This window comes from Bos taurus, unplaced genomic scaffold, assembly GCF_002263795.3.
Source record: "Bos taurus isolate L1 Dominette 01449 registration number 42190680 breed Hereford unplaced genomic scaffold, ARS-UCD2.0 Leftover_ScbfJmS_1899, whole genome shotgun sequence".
Lineage (NCBI taxonomy): Eukaryota > Metazoa > Chordata > Mammalia > Artiodactyla > Bovidae > Bos > Bos taurus.
In genome coordinates this window covers 955,896-972,028 of record NW_020190994.1, presented here as the reverse complement: position 1 = coordinate 972,028, position 16,133 = coordinate 955,896, and the positions used below count along the sequence as shown (strand labels likewise).

The window sequence follows — 16,133 nt, the reverse complement described above, 5'->3', positions numbered from 1 at the left end:
CTGGAACTCTCTTGCTTTTTCGATGATCAAGCAGATGTTGGCAATTTGATCTATGGTTCCTCTGCCTTTTCTAAAACCAGCTTGAACATCTGGAAGTTCACAGTTCACATATTGCTGAAGCCTAGCTTGGAGAATTTTGAGCACTACTTTACTAGCATGTGAGATGAGTGCAATTGTGCGGTAGTCTGAGCATTCTCTGGCATTGCCTTTCTTTGGGATTGGAATGAAAACTGACCTTTTCCAGTCCTGTGGCCATTGCTGAGTTTTCCAGATTTGCTGGCATATTGAGTGCAGCACTTTCACAGCATCCGCTTTCAGGATTTGAAATAGCTCAACTGGAATTCCATCACCTCCACTAGCTTTGTTCGTAGTGATGCTGTCTAAGGCCCACTTGACTTCACATTACAGGACGTCTGGCTCTAGGTGAGTGATCACACCATCGTGATTGTTGGCCATCGTCAAATGTTTGGTGCCTGGTTTGTATTGGCCAAACCAAGGTCTTGTGCCCAATGTACATTGAGGTGAAACAAACTGAAAAGTTGGGGTTCTGAGCAGAGAAAGGTTCCTTGCGAGGGTCAAGCAAGGAGTACAGGATGTTCATCCTCAGAAGGCTGGAACTCCCCAGTGGATTTCGGGGGAGGATTTTTAAAGGCAAGCTGAGAGAGAGAGTCCAGGGTACTTGATTAGCTCATGCACTATTCCGACTGATGTTGAGGGGCAGGGTAATGTAACAGGGGTTATCATCATAAATCCTTAGGTTCCAGTTTATCCTGGTCATCATGCAATTAACTTCTTCCACCTGGTGGACATTTTAGCATCTGCAAAACAATTCAGGAATATGCACCAGACCCTGTTGTAAAGATTCTGTGACTGTTTATGGCTAATCTATCGATGAAGTTTTTTTGTTATTACACCTTCACATTCTTCCAATCATCCTTGAGCCAGCCTTTTGTGACTCAGAGGAGGCCTGGGAGATTGAAGCTTTTCTACAAACAAGAGCCAGGCAGAGGTCATGGGGTTGGAGTAGGGTCTATCCCAGGAAGGTCCCTCAGTGTTTTACTCCATTCCAGTTGGAGACCTTCCCACAGTGCCCTTGTTTGGTCCTGAGGAGGGCAGCATGTCCAGAGGGTGGGCTGCTGTCTCCTTCTGCCATCTTTCTCAGGGTTTCCTCTGCAGCGCATGGGCAGCCTCTGAGCAGCAAAGATGGGCGGGGCCTGAGACTCCCGCCTCCTGTGAGTTCCTGGACTCAGAGCAGGAACTTCCGCAGAATTTGCAGCCAGGTGTGCTCCAGGGAGCTGGGCTGGTTGTGCCCCGCAGTCAGCCTGCCTGCCTGCCTTTATCAAAGAGCTGGTAGCTTTGCCTCCCACCTGCGTGGAGCTCCTAGCAGCATTTACCTGGGTGTCTCTTGGTCCTGCAGCCCCACACGTGGCATGCTGCATCCATCCTAGGCCTGTGGCAGCAGCTGCACAGAGTGGGTGCCTCAAAGGTGGACTCTGGAGGTTTCTCAGTCCTGGGAGGTGAGACCTGGCACACCACTCTTAGAAGCAGGTGTTCTCAGGCTCCGGCCCAGTGGACCTGTGGTGTGACCAGTCTCCAGCATCCCCGCCGGCACCTCCAGGAGCAGCAGGAGGCCCACCGCCTCCTGAGCAGGGCGACCCCGGTCTGCGTCCGCCTTGGCTGGCAAGATGCTGGCCGTGTCCCCGGAGGTGAAGACCAACCCGCTGCAGAAGGCGAACTTCTGCTCACGCCTGTTTGTCTGGTGAGCACCCCATCTAAGCTGTGACAATTCCTGCAAGCACATGCCTGACACTGCTGGCTTCTTTTGGGGACCAAGGGACAAGGAGAGGGTGTGTTCGGGACTGGTGGCAGTAGGGGTGGGAGGAGGACCCAGGGACCTGGTGTCCACCTTATCCAGCTGCCTCAGAACCGCTCAGCAATTCACTGTCAGTTCTGAAAGAAGCTGCAACTGTCACCCCAAGGAAGCAGCTTATGAACAATTTTATTTATCTAATCAGTGCCCTGCACCTTTGCCATCTTCCAATAATGTCCCCACCTTTCCCCATGTTCCTTAGGTGAACATCTGAGCTCCAACTGCCCTGGGATACTTCTCTCACCCTGTCTATGGCCATGCCTTTCTTTCTTTCCATGCCTCCCTCCCTGTGTGGTTGACTATTTGTCCTGGTACCTAGTCGAGGCCAATTTCATGTGTGTACAAAACACAATTGTTTTTTATGAAATGAATGGGAACACTATTCTGGAACACCTTTTGCTTTTTCCTGGGATACACAACCAGGAGCAGAGTGTCTATTTGACCACAGCCCCTTTCCCTATTGTAAATATCTCCACTTCCACCTTTGAGGACCAGATCCTGGGAATGGGGTCCATGAAACCTGTGGGGTCTTATCCAGATTTCTAGCTCAGAGAAGCAGTGCCTGATCCCTGAGCTGGGAGGAAACACACAGATGAAAAATGCTGCAGAGTGCTGAAGCTCTTAAATGAAGTCTTCATCTAATAGCTGGGACTACAGAAAGGCAGGCCTGAACCTTTGGACTTTAATCACACTTGGGTGATTACTAGATCTTTTGTTTCTTGACTCTAACCCATTCATCTTTCCCACAAATTCTGATACTTCTTTTCTGGGACAGCCTAGGGGATCCCCAGAGTGATGGCAGCTCCTATTCTTGTTTTGATGGTAGTATAGTCAGTGTATGTGGCCACATCTCTTGGCTATTGGATGTCCCTTAAGGAAAGAGGGTCCTAAAAGAAGGAATATGTGTGTGGTTACCATAAATAATAGCAAAATAGATAAATGTCTCTTTAATTTCAGGTAGAGCAAGAAACTCTCAAAGCACATTCTGTTTGTTGATTTTGAAAATATATGTGCATAGAAATGGAAGGTGGAGACTTTGATTTTGGTTGGCACCCATTTCCAGTTTTCCTGCTGGAGAGGAAAGAGGGTAAAGATCATCTGCAGAGGTCTTTACCCTCATCTGGAGAGGAAGGATTGGTAAAGACCGTCTGCAGCTTGATTATCTCAGTTCTCCAAGAGATAAAACTAATGAGACAATTGAGGAATCATGGACCAAAGAGCAAGAGAAGAAGAGTAACTGGAAAAGGCTCTAAGAATGGCCTTAGCAGCTCATGGAATCTGGGGATCTTTCTTTTGAAACTGTCACAAATTTGTTCAGTCAGGCCATTCTTGTTCTGAGCATTTAGCCAAGTGGCCTCTGTAAATATATATATATATATATATATATATATATATAGGAGTATAGTTGATTTACAATGTTGTGTTAATTTCAGGAGTACAGCAAAGTAAATCAATTATACATATATCCACTTTTTAAAAAAGATTATTTTCTTTAAAAAAGAAAAAAAAAATAAAGGCTATTGAAGAGTATTGAATAGAGTTCCCTCTGTTATACAGTAGGTTCTTACTAGTTATCTATTTTATATATGCTTCCTTGGTGGCTCAGATGATAAAGAATCTGGCTGCAATGCAGGAGACCTGGGTTAGATCCCTGGGTTGGGAAGAATCCCTGGAGAAGGAGATGGCAACCCACTCTGATATTCTTGCCTGGAGAATCCCATGGACAGAGGAGCTTAGTGGGCAACAGTTCATGGGGTCACAAAGAGTGAGACACAAATATAGTAGTTTATATATGTCAATTCCAGTCTCCCAATTGTCCCTTCTTGCCTTATCCGCTGGTAACCGTAAATTCTTTTTCTACATCTGTAACTCTATTTCTGTTTGGTAGGTAAGTTCATTTGTACCGTTTTTTAAAGATTCTATGTATAAGTGATACCATATATTTGTCTTAGTCTGCAAGCGGCTTTCTCTGGCAGTTGGGATGCACTCTCTTTTATCAGACCGCTTGTATTAACATAGAAACAACAGGAAATGGTTGCTGGGGCACAGATTCCCCCTTGATCAGCCGGCAGGTAATCAAGAGCTTTGTAGTCTTCAAGAGTCATGTGGGCCAGAGGGTCTAGGGAATATTTTGTCATTCTAAGGTTAGAACTGGGTCCTCTACTTACCCAAGCTAGTCTCTGACTTTTTTTTTTTATGGTTATGGGATTATAAATCGTTACTAGTTCTAGGCTCATCAGGGATCCTACAAGAGAGACAACTGCTATTACCAGTCCAACTCCCCTCCTGACTAGATGAATGGTCCCCTTTGATTCACAGCTTGTGTGAGTGTAATTAAAATCTGAATGTAACCTTGATCTGGGTGTGAACCACCTATAGCCCAGTGTCCCCTGGTAGAGTTTTCTTGGAGACAGTTGATGGCCCAACGTGGGTGGCCCTTGTCACAGGGGCCTCAAGGAACAAACATCCCTCAGGGGTGCACACGCTGTCTTTGGGTTTTCTTGAGTCAAGTTTAGGCTCATGGTGGTGCCCTTCCATCCAGGGTACTGGTTGCATAATCAGACTCATCTATGTTTGGTATGATCCTGTTCCCACAGCCGTTAAGCATGATAACTACCTAGAGTTGGCCATGCCTGTAGGTGGAGGGCTCATAGTGAACAGTTGGTTGAACTCCCAGAAAACAGGGATTTGACTAACACATATACCTTTGCAGGGGTGTGGTGGCAGTGGGCAACCTTGATGTCCCCGGGCAGAAGCCTGGGCATGGAGGAATTAAACCGTAGTTTGGTGATGTTGTCAGTTGTTAGTGGAGTTCCCTGAAAGTCTGGGGCTATATTTATTCCCCGACTGAGACTGAGGCTGATTGTGACAGATCCAACAGTCAGTAAAACTTCAGCCCTTTTGGATGTTTGAATGTTACTTTTTAAAATAAATGAATCTGCCAGGGAGTGATACCAAGGAGGACCGTAAGAAGAATCAACTGTGCACTTTAGCTGGGAAGGTGTTACTTATCTTGAGTTTGTCTTCAGAAGATTGGGGTCAGAAAGAGGCTCACGTGAGCATACTGGCTGAGGGGAGTCTGACAGGACTGTAAGGAGTTCAGGGTCCAGAGCCTGTTAGACTCAGGGTTTTGTGTCCATAAGATAATTGCCTGTAAAAATTCCTCTCTGTTGAGAGCTGATCTAAGGAGATCTTGACATCAGGGTTGAAACTGCTTTGAATATGACTGGTGCCCAAACACTTTAGTCATATCCGACTCTTTGCAACCCCATGGATTGTCGCCCACCAGGCTCCCCTGTCCATGGGATTTTCCAGGCATGAATACTGGAGTGGGTTGCTGTTTCCTTCTCCAGGGGATCTTCCCAACCTAGGGATCGAACCAGCATCTCTTACATCTCCTGCATTAACAGACAGGTTCTTTACCACTCGTGCCACGTAGGTATCCTTGAATCTGATACAGTTCAGAAGATTTAAGTCCTCAGTAATAGAGGAACGTTATCTGCAGCCTTACCCGCAATGGCCACTCAGCTCTATTCTGCTTTCCTGAAACACTGTTACTTTATTTTCATTTCTAGATATATTTTTTCCTTAATAATTAAAGAACATGTACAGTGTATGTTCAGTAGGCCACAAACAGCCTGCTTTTATACCATGTATAAGCCAGCATGACTTTCCTATACCTAGAATATATGTGTGTAAGCACATGTCTAAATTCCCCCTGTACCTTTATATATTTAAAATGTAGACTTCTTTTTTAACAATGTCCATGAATGTAGGTTTCTAATTAGAGATGTATAATTTGGATATATGTCACTCTCCTTTTAATGTTTAACAGGTGGCTAAACCCCTTGTTTAAAATTGGTCACAAACGGAAATTAGAACCAGATGACATGTATTCAGTGCTTCCAGAAGATCGCTCCCAGCGCCTTGGAGAAGAGCTGCAAGGGTGAGCACAAACATCAGAGAGAGGGGAGGAAGAGTGAGAATTTCCATGTGGGGCTAAAGGTTTGGGGGAGGCTTTGCCTTCCTCTGGGTTCTCCTGAGCCTCCTCCTCTGACACTGCACACTCACCCCCTCAGGCTGACCCCGGGCTTAGCCCACTTTGCAGTCTGGGGGAGCCCGTGTTCCCTGTGCATCTGTGGATGTGGAGGGAGCCCTCAGCCACGGCCCTGGAGGCCGAGCTCTGTCTTGGAGATGGGGTCCCTGGAGGAGGGTGTTTACCCTCCTGAGCTCCTCATGGCCTGTGAGTCCAGCAAAGCTTGGCAGGAACTTGTTTCCAGAATCTGGAACTTTTCCCTCAAGGCCTGTTTCTCTGGTGATTCAGAGTCTGCACCGCTCATATTTCAGGAGCCCTGTGAGCAGGTAGCCAGCATCTATTGCCGCAGCCGCAGAGCACCCTGTAGTGTGGGCTCATCTCCCACTCCGCCCCATCCCCTATCCCCTTTGGTGGACACGCTGTTCTTCACTATGCTCTGTTTCTCATCGCAGGCACTGGGATCAGGAAGTGAAGAGAGCCCAGAAGGATGCACAGGAGCCTTCCTTAATTAAAGCAATCATAAAGTGTTACTGGAAATCCTATTTAATTTGGGGAATGTTTACATTTCTTGAGGTAAAAAATTTTTATACTGTGCATCGCTTTTTGGTGTATGAATATCAGTACTGAGGTGGACGGGACCGGTGGGGAGAGAGGCCAGTGGTCTAAGGTCTGAGGATAAACCCTCATGGAAACATGATAGAGCTCAGAGGTTGTATTCATCTTTAGAATGGCAAGAACTGGACTCCAGGGGTTACTGTTCTTCTTTTAACTGATTAAAGAGTGTTGTGGAAGGATGGCCTTGAAATAAAATACATTTTATTGTATGGTAGAAAGTTCCTGGTGCTCAGTATAAACACTGATTGATCTTTGACCAAAAGAAGATTCCAGCAACCTCAGGCAATATGTGCCCTGTGATTTAGAGGAAGGTAATTTGGACCTGAGCCCAGAATAAAGTACCTTTTATGGAGCTTTGTTATAGTTTAACAAGGTAAAAATTGTTACCTTGACCAGGTCACATCTGATAAATGCTTTTCTAAGAAGATACCATTGCCGCTCCTCTTCCAGGGGAACAGAACCCAGGGCCCTGCATCTGGCCTGTAGCTGCCCAGAACTCCTTACAGTACACCTTGCCCCAGGCTTCCCCCTTCCCTATGGGCTGGCACTACGAGCAAAGCCCCTGTGGGGAGGAGCTCCAGCTTGACCATGAATTCTGTGTACCCTCCACGCTGCTTTCTTTCCCTGGTTGTGGGAGCAGATTCCTGGTTGAAAGGGGAGTTCTAATAGCCTGGCATTGGCAGAGGGTGTAGAAGGGAATGTTCAGGGCAAACCAGAGGCAGAAAGTTGTGAGCTCAGTGACCTCCTTGACCCTGAAGATCTTGGGTCAAGATCCCCCAGAGGACAGTTCACCTGGGGACACAGGGCTGTGAGCCCCCTGTTCTGGCTGAGCCTGCTGGGGGTCTGCTGCTGACCCCCTGGGTGGTTTGTGCTCTCCGTGGTCCCTTAATGCTGCCTTTGGGACACGGGTGGGCTGTGAGTGTGTGAGCAGGAGGAATGGAAGATGCCGTTGCTGTGAAAGGGGTGTTTTAGGTGCACTGTGAGCTGTCCTCAGTCCATTGTGTTGGGGATGTGGTGGGTGGGCCAGGTGGTTTACAGGTGGGCGGGGTGGCTCTGGTTTAAAGTGCTGAAGGGCACTGCGGGCAATGGGCAGCTGGGGAAGGTGAAGTCCACCCCATACAACTGGAGAGACAGAGAATCTGTCAGCTCCCAGGTGACTGGATGGTCCTGGGGGATGGAGTTCTCACTGATGTCAGAAGAGGATTGGCCATTGTGCCAGAGGATGGGACAGGTATGTGGGGCAGGGTGTCGCCTTTGAGAGGACACTGACCACCTAGCTACTGCAGTGCCTTGTGAAGGGCAGGGGTGGGAGAGTGAGCAGGAGCCTGTCAGGCTGCCCCAGCCCTTCTTTGTCCCGTGTGCAGCTGTCCCAGTCATGGAATTTCCACATAGTCACAGTAAGTCTGTTTGAAATACACAGGTGGCAAGCTGGTATGGCCTGTTTGTGCAGGATTTCCTGACCTCACACAGCAGAGCTCTCATGAATTCTGCTTATCAGGAAACCCTGGGGCCTCGGTGTCTGCCTGTGGCTCATGCCAGGTGCATAGTTGGATGAGTGGCCTCCGGGTTTAATGTTGGATCATATCCTGGAGCAGGTCTTTCTCTGCTGTCCCTGGCTCTCTAGTTTCTCTTTGGTAGCAGATGCTCAAGAGTCTTAGAGTCAGGTGGGTTCAAAGCATAGCCCATGTGGCTGGGTTTGAACTGAGCTGCTGGTTTTTCTTGCTGTCCTGGGCTGTTAGCCCCTTGAGTGGGGTCTCTAAGCCTTTGATGCTGCTGTGCTGCTGCTAAGTCACTTCAGTCGTGTCCGACTCTGTGCCACCCCAGAGACGGCAGCCCACCAAGCTTCCCTGTCCCTGGGATTCTCCAGGCAAGAACACTGGAGTGGGTCGCCATTTCCTTCTCCAATGCATGAAAGTGAAAAGTGAAAGTGAAGTCGCTCAGTCGTGTGCAACTCTAGCAACCCCACAGACTGCAGCCTACCAGGCTCCTCCGTCCATGGGATTTTTTAGGCAAAAGTACTGGAGTGGGGTGCCATTGCCTTCTCCGAGCCTTTGATGGATCCCATCCTAATATGAGTCCTGGGTCTTGGCTGTGGCAGCTCATGGGAGAAGCAGACATAGAGGGAGAGGCCGCAGGATCTGGGATTCTTCCTGAGAGGGAATCCTCCCCACTGTGGTGCTGGGAGTGTTGATTTCAAAGTTGTCCAGCCCCAGTAATACTTCCTTCTGGGGGTCCAGTAAGGCCAGGCCTGGGGCTGCATAAGGTGCAATTGGTAGAGCCCTGGCCCTTTCAGGAGGTTGGTCGCTGGGTGGTCATGGCAGAGAAGCGGTGAGTAAAGGACATAAATTTAGGGGCTCATCTGTGTGGCAGTACTACTAGTACTAGTAGCAGTGCTAGTTAGTTAATAATTGATTTTATGAAGCAACTTCCCATGTTGTGATCAATCTATACTGCTTGTTATTCTTTATATTTTAGATGGTGGAAATCTAAACTCAGCCCAGGATTTTCTAAAACACAAACATGTTTCCTTTTTGACCTCTGGCCCTCTTTTAATCCCTCAGATTCACAGAATGCCCCGTGGATCATCCATGATCCGAAACAGTGTGGTCTTTCCACCCACAGAATGAGCAGGGCCTCCCAGGTACTCCTGGAGGCACCAGTGGGAGAAAGCAGGGTGACGCCAGTCCAGAGTGAGGCTTTTAGGGTTTTAGGATTTTGAGATATGAAAACCTCTGTCCTATGAGAAGGGCTTCCCTGATAGCTCAGCTGGTAAGGAATCTGCCTGCAATGAGGGAGACCTGGGTTCAATCCTGGGGTTGGGAAGATCCCCTGGACAAGGGAAAGGCTACCCACTCACTCCAGTATTCTGGCATGGAGAATTCCATGGGCTGTCCTGTGAAAACTGAGGAATATCTCTTCCTCTCAGAGAAACGAGTAGCAGGCTGTGGAACACTTGCCAGTCACCCCTAATTAGAACAGAACAGCCTGAGAGCTCCCAGCATCCCTGGCCCCTGTGTGAACCTTCACGGGTCCTGTGGGTGGAGAGGATAGGTCCCCACCTGCCTGCGGCCGTCAGGGTGGAGAGGAGCCTGAAGCCTCTGCCTGGGCCTGAGTCACAGAGACCACCTCCCCAGGTCATCAGCGCTTCTCTCTGAGAGGTGAGGTCTCCATTGCTGGTGTGTAATGGGGTGATCTCAGAGATCCAGAGTGGGTTCACCCAGTCCCTTCCCCTGAGAGGGGAGGTGTTTCCGGGTGCTGTGTCCTTTTCCCAGGACTCTTAGAAGTGGCCCAGCCTTGTCCGGTCACTTGGCCTTTGTTTGAAGCCACTTTTGCTGATGGTCTCTGGTCCAGGTGGAGGCTGTTGGAAGCCCATGTGTGTGTAAACCTTCACTTTGGAGCTCAGTTAATGGACAGGAAGTAAACAGAATCCTCTGCATCCCACAGTGGGCTTTGTGCCTCAACTCACGGCTGGTTCCCCAAGAGCTGAGTGGTCTTTGCATTAATTTCCCAATACTTTCTTCCATGTGTCCCTCACTTTGCTCAACCCAGGAGGCTGAGGAGTGGCTGCTGGTGGCAAAGATACTGTGGGCTGAGAGCAACCACTGAGGACCACACAGCAAGGGAGAGGAGGAGGGGGCCTTGAGCCAAGCAGAAGGGGACCTGCGGAGCAGATCTGCTGTGTGTGCCCTGCTGGTCCTTGAGAGCATAGCATTAGCGATTAGCCATTAGGTGTTAGTAATATCCACAGTGATGACCTTGAGTTGTAAATTAGGGTTTTATATCCACCTTCTTTTCTTTTTCTAAGCATATGTAAGTTTTTAATGTAAAATTAAAATTTTTTTTTAAATTGAAGTATGATTGGCTTACAATGTTATATTAGTTTCTGATATACATCAGTTCAGTTCAATTCAGTCGTTCAGTCCTGTCCAACTCTTTGTGACCCCATGAATTGCAGCACACCAGGCCACCCTGTCCATCATCAACTCCCGGAGTTCACTCAAACTCACGTCCATTGAGTCAGTGATGCCATCCAGCCATCTCATCCTCTGTTGTCCCCTTCTCCTCCTGCCCTCAATCCCTCCCAGCATCAGGGTCTTTTCCAATGAGTGAGCTCTTCACATCAGGTGGCCAAAGTACTGGAGTTTCAGCTTTAGCATCATTCCTTCCAAAAAAATCCCAAGGCTGATCTCTTTTAGAATGGTCTGGTTGGATCTCCTTGCAGTCCAAGGGACTCTCAAGAGTCTTCTCCAACACCATAGTTCAAAAGCATCAATTCTTTGGCGCTCAGCTTTCTCTGTAGTCCAACTCTCACATCCATACATGACCACTGGAAAAACCATAGCCTCAACTAGACAGACAATTGTTGGAAAAGTAATGTCTCTGCTTTTGCTATCTAGGTTGGTCATAATTTTCCTTCCAAGGAGTAAGCATCTTTTAATTTCATGGCTGCAATCACCATCTGCAGTGATTTTGGAGCCCAATAAAGTAAAGTCTGAAACCGTTTCCATTGTTTCCCCATGTATTTCCCATGAAGTGATAGGACCCGATGCCATGATCTTAGTTTTATGAATGTTGAGCTTTAAGCCAACTTTTTCACTCTCCTCTTTCACTTTCATGAAGAAGCTTTTTAGTTCCTCTGCACTTTCTGCCATAATTAGTGATTTAATATTTTATACAGTACATGATAAGTTTAGTTGCCAACTGTCACCATGCAGAATTATTCTAATATTATTGAATATATTTCCTATGTTGTATAATTCTGTGATTTATTTATTTTTTAAATTTTTATATATTTATTTTTTGCCCCCAATCCCCTTTTACTTATTTTATAATTTGGAGTTTGTACCTCTTAAGTTCCCTCACCTATTTCACTTGTTTCCTCCACCCTCCTCGATCCATTTTCTTTAGTCAGGGAAGTAGGAGACTCTTTTTGAAAGATTGCATTCATAATGTTTAAAAATGTTGGCAATCTGGGTAGAAGTGAAACTTTAATTACAGTCTAGAAAATTTGGTTTTACACATGACTTTTCTCAAGAGATCTTGTTCCATTGTGGTCGCCTGTGAGGAACAATGTGTTTTCCAAGCCTTTGTGAATCCAGACTCTGCCATTAAGAATAGAGTAAATCTCTTGGCAAAACTAATACAATTATGTAAAGTTTAAAAATAAAATAAAATTAAAAAAAAAAAAAAAAAAAAAAAAAAAAAAAGAATAGAGTAAATCTCTTACCAGGACTTCTAATAATAAAAGTGATGAAAAATCCTTGTTTTTATGGTGGTTTCAGATCACTCTTCTCTGTTGTAGCTCATTTAGGTTTCCCAGGATTCCTCTGAGGGAGGCATGGCGGGTATTTTCACAGATAAAGACCCCGAGGCCCAGGAGGGCACACGATGGGCTTGGGATCCTGTGACTGGCAGGTGGCTGACCTGGTCTCTGAGGCACTGTGCTCTGACTGCTAGACCCGTGTTCTCTGTGTTCTGTCCTCTCCTCCCACAGCCTCCACTGAGGCTCAGAGCCAAGAGGAGCTGCTTTTCTAGAAACAGCTCTGTCCCCTCTGTCACCTGATTTCTATAGTGTTTTTTTTTTTTCTTTTTAATTTCCTGTAGATTTTTTTTTTTTTTTTAATCTTGTATTCCTTTTATATACAGGGAAGAGGTACAAGGTTCAGGTATTCATAGATTCATTTTTTTTTTTTTTTTGTTTTTTTTTTTTTTTTTGTAGATTTTTAAGAACATTTCAAAAATACAAAAATAGAATAGATGGAAAGGTAACACAACGTGTCACTCCGGAGTAGGGCTCTCTGGCAGAAAGATTGTTGTGAGTTGATTGTGTTTTTCAGAAATAGACACAGGAGAAACTCTGAAGACAGAGTAGAAGTTATTCTTCTGAGGGACATTTACACAGATAAAGGAAATCTCCATTTGTAAAGGTGTCTCCCTCTCTGTACCAGAAAAAGAAGGATGGCTCTAAATCACAGCAGAATCCTGTTGAAGGACAGTCTTCAAGAAGGATGAAATCTGCATAACAAACCCAACCCTGCTGTAGTTTAAGCTGCTTCTCCTGCTAACCTCTCATTGGCGCTCCATCACCTTTTCTTTTGTCTTTAGGGGGAGATGGCATTTAAGGTGGTGGCTTGGGCTATCTCAGGGAGTTACTCAGTTCTTCTTGATATTTCTCATCTGTATCAGAAATATACATGTTAATAAACTTCTGTTTTATTTTCTCTTGTTATTCTGTCATTTATTACAGGGATCTTCAGCTAAGAACTCAGAAGGGTAAAGGGAAATAAGCCCCTATGTCACCCTAAGTCAGCTTCAATAATTGCCATAATGAGCAGTCTTGATTCATCTGAAACACACCCTCACTTCCCAAGATTATTTTAAAGAAGTTCCAAGACATCAAATCATTTTTATCCATAAATATTTTAGTATGTATCTTTAAAAGATGTGGAATCTCCCCCCACTAAACATATTTAGCATAAACATTATTTTTATAGACTTCCCTGGTGTCTCGGATGGTAAAGCATCTGCCTACAATGCGTGAGACCCAGGTTCAATCCCTGGGTTGGGAAGATTTCTTGGAGAAGAAAATGGCAACCCACTCCGGTATTCTTGCCTGGAAAATCCCATGGTTGGAGGAATACAGTAGGCTACAGTCCATGGGGTCGCAAAGAGTTGGACATGACTGAGCGACTTCACTTTCAGTTTATTATTTTTATGCATAAATATTAACTTTAATATCATTAGTATCTAGCCAGTGCTCACAGTTGTCTTTTCCCCCTCTTCCACTGGAAGCAGTATTAAATAAGGTACACTTGGCTGACATAGGTTATTCAGATTGCCTTTCTGTTCCCCTCCACCCCGAGCCTCTAGGTTGTTTGACCTGTAGAGATTCCCACAGCCTGGATTTGGCTGATTGCATCTCCTTCTGTGTCAATTAAGTTGTTCCTCTGGCACCTTAGGTTGGTGTTTTAGGTCTAGAAATTTGATATAACTCATTTGGATTTTCTTTACCCCTTTCATCTATGTAGGAGGTAGGGTTGTATATTTCCCTTATAAGGCACATAACATCTTGTGTGTGTGTGTGTGTGTGTGCATGAGTGATGTTGGAGCTATTCATGATCCTTGCTCAAGGTCCATTAATTTATTAAGGGTTGCAAAGTGGGGATGTTCTAAGCTCTTTGGTTAATGCTGAACTATAGTGTTTATATGGAGAGTAGGGGAAAATCATTTTTTCCATTTTTAAAACCTGTTTTCCAAATGGGGAATTGGTTCTCCTCTAGTGAGGAGAGGGGCTAGTGAGTTTTCATGGTTGGTTGTTTGGTTTGGTTTTGTGACTGTCAGTTTGAGCTCATGGATTTAAGCATTTCTGATCTGCTTCAGTCCATTTTATTTGTTATGCTTGTGTCAACCTTTGGCCATCTTTGGGCAGTGGGAGTATATTCAGGTTGGGTCCTAAGTCTTTTGCATATACCCTAGAAGTCTTGGCTAGTTTTTTTTTTTTTTTTTTAATGTCTTTTTTTGTTTGTTTTGTTTTTTTTTGGTTTCTGGTGTGACAGGATGTTTCTAGTTCATTTTGTACAGCATTTGCTCAGCCCTGGAATCATCCATTTCTCCAAGCCGCCCTGTCTTCTTTTAGTGTGAAATGGTATTTAAAGACTATAGTCTGGATGCTAGAGGGGCTTATTGCTCTTGGTTATTGTTTCTTGGCTTTTTTTCATTAGACCAAGTTAGAAAACATTTTTAAGGTAAACAAATATGTTTATATGGGTGTTTCCAATCCAAATCAGATAGAGGACCCTAGTTTTTTACTTCATCTTGTTGTGCTTACATCTGTATCTCTTTTCTCCCATCATCTATTCTCTTTGTCCCATGTCTAAGCCCAATTCTCAATGATACCAACATAACTATTCATTTGTTTTACCTTATAATGTGACTTCTGAAAACATAATAAGATTTATCTTTTGGCAGTTCATACTGTCTTCACGTGGGTGTATCACGCAGAGAATGTGTTTTCAAATTGTTTTTTTTAAACCACTTTTGATAGTCATTTTTTGTATGGTTCTTTGAACCAACAGGATGGGCAGATATTTAGGTACTTTTATTTAAATTTATTCTGAAATTTTAGGAATTTATTTTTAAAAAATTAGTTCTTTTATAATTATAATTCTGTATAATGTTTTCACGATTCCAAAATCAAGACAAGGCTACTTTTAAACAAGGCTAATATCCTTGTTAGCTCTATTCTAATTCTCCTTCTCCTTTTAGAGATAATTTTCCAGGCTAATTTTGACTCATCTTTTTATTAATGTTTTTTTAAATATAGTTTTATCTGAATTTTTGTTTTCCTACTGTGCAGAATGAAAATTTTCAATTTCAGTGCTGTAATCTCTGGATTTGGGTTTATAAGGATTTTTCTGGAAGCATGAAATGTGTCATGGGACTCTGGTTAAAACTCTTTGTGATCATTGTAACTCCTTCATAGCAGGTCTGTAGCCATTCCAGGCTCAGATGCCAAGACAGTGCAAGAGTGGAGGTTAGCAGATGCTTACAAGGGGTTAGTTTCTACATCCAGACTCTTCCAGGGAGAGGAATCTTCAGGCTCCACCCTAATCAGTTGAACCTAAGCCAGTTTCTGGAAGCTGGACCTTGGGCATCAGAGTGGCCTTATCCCCCCCAGGTGATGCTAAGGTGCAGTCAGGATGAAGACTACTGTGTAAAAGATGAGTGAAGGCTAGGATATCTAGAATGCTGGTTGTTATTATTTCGCAGATTCACTGCTTTTTCTCCTCATCTCTGGATTTTTCTCAACTCTACTTTAGAACTCCCCCAGTTCTGAAGATTAACTGCTTGTTCAATTTTTCCCTACAAGCTCACTCTTTTCTGCTTATATGTTTCACTCAAGTGTTTTTCTTTGTTAGCTTTCTTCTATTTTTGTGTTTTTATTTCCATGAATGAGATGTGGGGAAATTGGGTGAGAAATGTTTCAAGTACCTTAACTTGGAGGAGGAATTCTATCCACTGCAGAAGTTCTAGTTTCTAACCAAACCCTGCAAGAAGTTATCCTAAGAAGCAAAAGCTGGGACCCAATATCAGGTGCTTTCAGGAGGCTGAATACCAAGGACTCTATCAAGAAATGGCTACCACCAGCTTCCCTCGCAGTCCGGTGATTAAGACTCCATGCACCCAACGCAGATATGAGTGTTTTTGATCCCTGGACTGGGAACTAAGATTCTACATGCCACAGGGTGTGGCCAAAATAAAAAGTCTGCCTCAGAGACTCAGACTCTCAGATAATCCAGAATAATGGATGTTGTGGTATTAAATTCAGCTCTTTTATAGATCCTTTACGATTTCAGAGCTGTGAAGAATTCTTGTGAAAGAATAAGAACTATATTCTCAATTGGTTTGTGTAAAGAATGTACATGTGGTCATAGATTGATGTCAGAGAGGAAAGGTTTAAGGGACAGTGTTTGACCTTGTTCTGCTTATCAAGAAAGTTTTAATTTGGTTAGCTTCATGATTGATAATGAATATTTTCTCAGTTGTTTTATTTCTTATTAGTTGACAGTGAGAATTGGGAATGTACAGATGAGAGAATTCCTTGGTGGTGTC

At 44.7% G+C, this 16,133-nt stretch overlaps 1 protein-coding gene across 1 annotated transcript in view; it reads left to right on the top strand.

The window, feature by feature from the left end:
* The first annotated feature begins 1,540 nt into the window (after positions 1-1,540).
* Positions 1,541-16,133, top strand: part of LOC523126 (ATP-binding cassette sub-family C member 4) — a 205,713-nt gene continuing 191,120 nt past the window's right edge. The window contains 3 exon segments of the mRNA XM_010810937.4: positions 1,541-1,759; positions 5,706-5,816; positions 6,359-6,479. Of these exon segments, the coding sequence (XP_010809239.3) occupies positions 1,686-1,759; positions 5,706-5,816; positions 6,359-6,479 (306 nt within the window). The 5' untranslated portion in view covers positions 1,541-1,685.